Source organism: Sphaeramia orbicularis, chromosome 18, assembly GCF_902148855.1.
Source record: "Sphaeramia orbicularis chromosome 18, fSphaOr1.1, whole genome shotgun sequence".
NCBI classification, from domain to species: Eukaryota; Metazoa; Chordata; class Actinopteri; order Kurtiformes; family Apogonidae; genus Sphaeramia; species Sphaeramia orbicularis.
In genome coordinates this window covers 19938370-19946424 of record NC_043974.1, presented here as the reverse complement: position 1 = coordinate 19946424, position 8055 = coordinate 19938370, and the positions used below count along the sequence as shown (strand labels likewise).

The 8055-nt window shown below is 38.2% G+C and overlaps 1 protein-coding gene across 1 annotated transcript; it reads right to left on the bottom strand.

The window, feature by feature from the left end:
• Window positions 1-660: 660 nt before the first annotated feature.
• On the bottom strand, window positions 661-7681 carry drap1 (DR1-associated protein 1 (negative cofactor 2 alpha)). The gene is made up of 7 exons (XM_030161893.1): window positions 7506-7681; window positions 6858-6930; window positions 6417-6510; window positions 5872-5997; window positions 4031-4121; window positions 3860-3948; window positions 661-2115 (listed from the first exon to the last, which is right to left on the bottom strand). The coding sequence occupies exons 1-7, from the start codon at window positions 7545-7547 to the stop codon at window positions 1929-1931; spliced, it is 702 nt and encodes a 233-aa protein (XP_030017753.1). The 5' UTR covers window positions 7548-7681; the 3' UTR covers window positions 661-1928.
• Window positions 7682-8055: the final 374 nt, after the last annotated feature.

Below are 8055 nucleotides of genomic sequence, written 5' to 3'. Positions count from 1 at the left end.
TATTTTCATGTATTTACACTAAAAGAAAATTTTGGAGTTGTTGTTACTTATATGTTATGATAGTATTTTACTGATCCTGCCCACTTGAGATTGAATTAGTCTGAATGTGGAACCTGAACTAAAAGAATTGTTAATATCTTAGTGTAATTTTTGTATTTCACAAATCCATCCCAAGGGCCAGATTGGACCCTTTGGTGGCCCAGATTTGGCTCCCGGGCCACATGTTTGACATCTGTGATCTATATGATCAGTAAATTAAATACAAAATACAGAGGATAATATCACAAATAGATGGTGATAAACCACTTAAGAAAGGAGAAAATTTCATTTGGGAACTGATATAGAAGTAGTGCTGGGTCTTTATGGGTTAAATGAGCTGCTCCTGTGGGAGTCTGTGTGTTTTATCCCAAAATAATGAACACTATTTTTCAGAAAAACTATGCAAGACATCAGAGGACAGATTCAGAACTACAAAGGTGTTGCACTGCTGTGAAATTGAAAAATAAAAGTTAAAATTTTCTGCTTAGAAACGCGGCAAGAATCAGGTTTTGCCCCTTCCGAGGCACTGAACAAAGACAAACAACTGTTGCAGGTTTATTTGATGGGTAAAACATCTGAGGCTATTTTCTCTGATACAGAAAAGATCAAGCACAATCGGCATTGTTTTTTTTTTTAATTGAAATATGAATTTTATTTCACCCATACAAAATAAAAAGAATGTTAAAAGTTTACAATACAGTGTCAACTTCAACTGTCTATTCTGAAACATTTCATACTCAGACTGACACATGAATGGGAGCCCCATCTCTGCTTCCAATAGATACGTTTAAAACAATCTAAAACGAGGGGCAAATAATGCTGATGGTAAAGGAGTAACAGAACAACAAATGGGAGGGTTGGCGGAATAGAAATTAGAGTGGACCAGGGTAAGGACGAAGGAGACAACTTTAAAAACAAAGCCATGGTCCGAGACTCACAGTACGCTTCTGATTTCGGGGGGAATTTTGTTCTCGTATAAAATAATATTAACAGGTCGTTTTAGAAAAGAGAATAAGGTTTGAAGACGCGGTAACGAATCATTAACCTGATTACAACGGTGGTCAGGGAGCGTTACAGTTGTCTTGATAAAAACGTGAATTAAAATAGAAACTCATTCAAAACGCTGCGGTTCGATAACCTAGAGTAAAAATACACCTGCTTCCTTGTTTACGTTACAGCCTGACAATTGGACTCTACTAGCAGGTCGCGACAAAGCCGGGAAGTAGAGCTCACAACTTAACAGCGCAGCTTCATAGCCAATAGTTAAATGAACACTTCATGGGAAAGACAATGACTCAGGACTCAGTTCTCTTTACTAATACTTGAACTGTCGCAAGGAACTCACCTAAAGCCTTTGCATCAATATTAAAGGCTAGAATAAGGCTTTATCTAAGACTTGTATCTGGTTCTTTTTTAGCCAACCTGAGGGTCTGAGCGACAACGACTGATATGTTCACTTAGAAACGTCGACTACTGAGGACAAAAGAAAAGTGCCAAATGAAAAAAGCTACGAGGTAACATAAACCACACCTATCCTGTCTGCGGGGCACATGGCAAAAAAACAGTGACGACTGCCATTTTTATTAGTCAAAATAGAACCACTGACTCGTTAAAAAACATCCTGGTTGGATTCTCCTCTACAATAAAATAAAACCTTTTAAAAAATGAAAATTAAAACACATAATATACAACCAGTTTTCTGTCTTCCACGGCGGCGTCTAAGGTGTCTGTTTTAGCCAGCCGTCAGCCGGCTGGGATGAAGAGTCTTTCCCTCCTCTGCTTTGAGCGGCTGTTTTAAGAACAACTTAAGAAACCAAAAATAAAGTTGAAAGAATGTGTGTGTATATGTGTGTGTGTGTGTGTGTACATGGTGGTAGAGGAGGAGGGAGCTAAGAATCATAGTCCTCATCGTCGTCATCATCGTTTTTGTGCGGTGTGGGCGCTGGGGGAGGGGGTGCGACGCTCATCATGGATGGGTGGGGGGTGAAGGCCATGCCGCCCTGGGGCTGTGCTGGGGCCATGCTGCCCATCGACACCATGTTGCCCATGTGCATGTACTGGAGGGGAGTGTTGGAGCTGCGGGGGCACAGGAAGAGGTGCATTATGACTCATCTACTTTCAGATTTAAACATTTTAAAGCACTGTGAAGTGAGGAGCAGTTTGTGCAGGCTTCTGCAGGCACATTTGGTGGAAAACAGCGCCCTCATCCTGTATTTGGCTGTAAAAATATCCAACAGACATCAACTATTCTGTAAGAGGAATCCAGATCCCTTTACTTCAATAATGTACCAGTACAGCAATGTGTAACGCTCATGACACCTCACAACTAAAAATCCTGCATCACAAAAGCCAAAGTTCAGAACTATTAGCAGCATAATGTAGTTTGGTCTTTCTCATAGATTTATTACTGTTTGGTATATGATGTCATTAGATTCTTAGTAGAAGAGCTGTGCTGCTGCTGCTGCAACGTGTTACAGTTGGAGCTGCTGCTGGAACTAATGCATATCCATATACGTTATACACATGGTCAGACAAATCCAAGGGATCACACAGCAAAACAAAGAATTTCAAGAAAGCTTTGATTCTGGATTTAACCTGTAACAACTCTGCACCATTTACACATTTTCCCCATTAAATCCGTAACAGTCTTTCAGGGACTCGACTTTTGTTCCTGTTGTAAGAAACCAGGCCATGCAAAACTTGGTGACTCCACTGACAGATACTTTTGCTTAATGTAAGACATTCATTTAAGAATATTAAAGAACAATAATCATCTTTCTCAAAAGGCTGTTTTTGAAGTTCAAATAATTAATGGAAGCGGAGAGAAGAAAAACAAAATTCCTTTTTTTATTTTACTTTTGAACTAATTCTCCAATCATTTAATGAAATTACAACATGCGAAAAATTTAGACAGAAGAAAAATCCCTATTTGATTGATGTTGCCAAAACATACATCTAAAACATGACTTTGACGACACAGATTTTTAAAGGTTCAGATATGCTGCGTTTCCACTATGTGGTACCGGCTCGACTCGACTCGGCCTTTTTGTGTTTCAATTACGAAAAAAGGACCTGGAATCTGGTACCCGGTACTAGTTTTTTGGTATCACCTCCGCCGAGGTTCCAAGCGATGCTAATCCGTGACATATAACACTGCAGACCGCTGATTGGTCAGACAGTTTTCTCTGTGACCCACCATTTTACAAAAACAGATGCGGAAGTTGACAGTAAATATAGCGGTACATGAATCCACATGATAACAGCCCAAAACTACACCATGGTCGGTCGAGGAGATTCAGTCTTTGGTGGCCGATGTAAAAATTCAGACGAGACAACAACGAGCGAGTTTATCAGCAACTCTCTGAACAGATGACGCGAAAATAATGCACCGCATCACTATGACATCCAGGTACTGTAAAGTCAGTAGTATCGTGTAATGGAAACAGTCTTCAGGAATGCCAAGTCGAGCCGAGCTGTGCCAAGTCGAGCTGGTTCCATGTAGTGGAAACGCGGCAATAGAAACTACTGATTTAATCTTCAACAATGTGCTGGACTTTGAATTATTTTATCCATTATTATCTACAATAAAATGTTCTTAAAACTAGGCAGTAAATTAAGTGTAGTGCCATAAAAGTCTAATATTTGGCTCTGAGATGCAGTGGAATTTGAGTATAAAGTGTCAGAAAATGGAAATACTAAGGTACAAATAGCTCAAATTGGTACTTAAGAACTAATGTACTATTTCCTCTGTCTATCAGGTTATACTCCACCACTGATTTATATCTCTAATCTATCTGTTCCAGATGCACTGGGTGTGTACCTGTGGAACCTGGATGCTGCCTGCAGGTTTGTGCTTGACTGAGATCCGTCATCTTCATCCCCGTCTGTTTCGCTGTCCTCAGAGTCATCCTTTTTTAAATGGATTAACACACAAATGAGCAGCCGGTTCTCAAACACAGATAATGACATCTGTGTCTAAATCAATTCCCACCTCTTGCTCTGACTCGGTACCAGACAATTTCTTGTCCTTGCCTTTAGAGCCGGCTCCTCCGTTCTTGCGTCCAGACCCTGGTTTTCGACCCCTGGTGACAAAGCAGCAAAACAAGAATGGAAACTTGTGAAATGACATGTGAAAGTACTTGGTCAACAACTGAATAATTTGTCTGTACGATTTCTGCACTGCTCATACAGCTAAATAAATACCCGTATGATTACTGATTTTGTCTTTTAGAAACACATTTTCCTGGGGTTTAACAAATATGGTTTGTTGTAGTATAATTACAGAAGACATTCAGGCTTGTGGTAACTTTTTAATATAACTAAAGAGGCTCGCTGAGGTTTAAATGCCTTGAACTACTGGAGATGACAGAGAGATTGTACATTGTGCCAACTTTTACAACAAATGACTAATAATCTAATGTGACAGAACACTGCTACTAGAAATTATTTAACATTTCATTTGTATACTACAACTTCACAAGGCTAGTATTAACTGAAGGGAAAATCTGTGTTAGGGATTTAGAAATTCTTTAATATAAATACGGATTAACTCAACTATTCTTTAGCAAAATTAGTCCCCTAATTCATTTAATCTCTGTGTAACTTTCTGCAACTCCGGTGTCGGATTTGATACTGAATATAGCAATTTATTTTCTAATATTGGATTTCAAGTGGAACATTTTCCCCCTAGGTAATCATCTACAAGCATAGGACAAAGTGAAAGCAATAACATAGTTACGTCATAAGAGTGCCAGACATAATGCTTTCATCACTGCAATTTGCTTTAAAAAAAAAAAAAAAGATAACTGTGTGACTCATTTCTTCATTACAGCAAGTACACACGCGGTATCTCACATGATTTAATGGTAAGCATGTATATCAAGTGATAAAACCAGACTGAGTCAAACCAGCATGAATCGAATGACTAAACTCAACCTGAATCTACGTCAAATCTCACCAGACCTCATACTGCTGAGCCTCCACAGGATTTAAAGCCCTTGACTATTAACAGTGTAACTCACCCTGTTCTGAGTTTGACTTCACCCACTGCATGATTCTGAAAATATGAGGAGTGTGGTGATCAGCAGCTGAATGTGAAGGTGTGGATGCGAGAGAGGAGTACTTCACTCTAAATCACAAGACACTTATGCAGAGCAATATGACACTAAAAGGGTTAGTTTGAGTATTTCTACTGGTTAAACCACCTAAGTAAGTGCGTCTAAAAATCAATAGCTGTTTAAGTGTGTGCACATACAGTCCTTTTTCCCAGGGACCTGAAGTTCTGAAGCTTTTTAAACTTATTAGACTTCCTTGACAATAAAAGCATTTCTGAAGCTGGTGTTGTCATGTCTCTATGGTGTGCTAACACATTACTGCACATGGAAACCGACAAATTATCTGACCAAGGGTGTTTCACATCAGTGGCTTCACAGGAAGTCAATGAGGTTTGGCAGAATCTGCCTGAAGGACAGGTGGAATGAATGCCTCTGATTAGAGGTGTTAACACTGATTTTTTTTTTTTTTTTTTTTTTTTTACAGTTTTCATGACAGAGTTGTATTAAATGTTTGGCTCTGCTTCATCATTATGGTAGTAAGAATTTAAAAAATGTTACAATGAGAGACGGTAAATGGATACCAATAAACTGCAATCCTATCATTACTTATTGATTTTTTAAAAAATCGTTTCCACCAGCATTGATCCGTTTCTATCACAATTAAGTCATAAAGTTCTGTTTAGAGTTGAAAAAAACAAACAAACATGTTTTAGTTTTGTGTCACTTCAGTTCTTTGGTGACGTTTGGGTTTCTCTGTTCGTGAATGACAGGAAGGTACCTGCGTGGGACTTTCTCTGCTCCCCCTTCAGTGTGGTTCTCTTCCCCCTCTCCCTGCATATCCGGCACTGTTGCCACCAAATCCTTGAGGAAATCAAACTGCTGCTCCAACTCAATACACTGCTTTCTGTAAACATATATACAAACACTTCAATCAGCAAATCCCCATATGCTATGCTGACACCTAAAACATGGTTTTCTTTAAAACTGCACTTTTTACATAGCCACAAATATTTTGGGACTGAAAAGATCAATGTAACAGCAGTACAACAGATACTCTACATTATATAATGCTGTATAGTTATTTACTTTAAAATGTTAGCATCCAAGTCAAACACCATGTGTAATGTTTTTTCAAGTATTTACAAAAAAAAAAAAAAAAAAAAAAAAAATCACATTTCAATTTAAATGGTTTCCTAATATTTTCCATAAAATCAACACAAGTCTACCATTTGCAATCATGCCTTAAGCAAAATATGTCAATTACCATATTAAACTGCATTTATACAGACCACTTAAAATGAGAAAAATAGCACAGAAACTAACAAATGGGATGTTGTCATTGTCTTTGCATTCCTAGACTGGGTGACTTGACAGGCTTTTGTAAGCAGCGATTCCAAGAAAAGCTCCAGAGCCCTCGCTGACATGTTGGTTAAGGAAATTACGATACAGCAGGTCTTGCCTCTGTTAAAAAACACACATTTCATTTGTCTATAACTACAGAGACTCCAAGAACAATCACATCTGATAACAGCTAAAACTAAAACCATTCGGGGCTGGTTTTGGTTTGAGGGAACAGGTTAATCTTGATACAATATTAGATTACAATTAATATTACAAACATGGACCACATCATTCTTCAACGCTTATGGCATATTAATTTACTTTACTTGATCAGAGGAATTTAGAAAAATCACAATATGAGATTATTGTAGATACATCTACCACACAGTGAAGCTTGCACAAGACAGGTGTTGAAAAGGATACAAATAATAACAGGTACTGCTGCAGCCACTTTGCCTATTTCTTCATCCGTCTGCATAATCTTCTTAATCCTCGCCTGTTAGGAGAAAATGACAAGCTTTAGATCTGTGTAAGGGTCAGTGTATGTCATAGGTTTAATAATAATACTTGAAGCTCTGCTCAAACTGAAGACCCATTCAAGAACCAAAAACATAAAACGAGTTTGAAATGACCAGCAAGAGGAAATATACAAATCAGCCACTATCGTAATAATGATAAGATAGTAAAGTTAGAATTCTGATAACCCTTAAGTTTGCCAACTATGCAGGGACTTAGAACAAAATTATTGGAGATTGTAACGTTCAGCTAGCATATTTTGCTAAAAACAACGTTAATTGGTGAACTTGCTAGCAAAGTAATGTAGCACAACTTGTGTGCACCACACCGAAACGCAAGCCGCCTGGTAGTTACTTCAGCAAAACACACATAATCTGTTTCCTTTGTAACTGTTCTCAAATAGACCGTTTAGAGAAAACTGTTTGCTATTTCGCTCTTTAGTCATGCAGGAAACAAAACAGGCCGAATCCCATTCAAGCTAGAGAAGTTAGCTTTCAGTAATAGTTAGCTAGCGTTAGCTAGTCATAATACCGGTTCAACAAAGTTTAAACTTACCGGAGGAAACCTGGCGTTATATTTCTTCTTTTTGCTGGGCATAATTGATTAACCTGGATGACTAAACTAAAATAAAATTAAATATTATCAGAACTATTATTCTTTATCATATACAAATAGCCTCCGCCGCGAACACCAGATAGCTGTAGCTATCCGGCTAACTCGTTAGCACGTCGTCGTAACTGGTTCCTGTTGCCCGACAGCTCAGTTTGATTCCGCAGGGTCACAACGCCGTCTAATCATCTAGAAGACGTTCCCAAGCTTTCTGGGAATAACAATGTTAACTAACAATTTAATGTGCAGGTCTAGCTAACATATTAACACTTTTTAACTGCTAAAATTTAAAACATAATTTAATAGTTTCAGAGCCCCGGGACACCCAAATAAAGCTGGCATTATGCCAAATTTAGAGTGGCTGGGTTTAAGGCAAAGTCTCAAATTTATAGAAATGACTAAAACAATGGCACAACAGAAATAGAAAGGTTTTAAGTAAATAAACCGTTTACAAGATTATTTTTGTGCCAAATCCTAGTTTCCGGTGGGTTTGTGG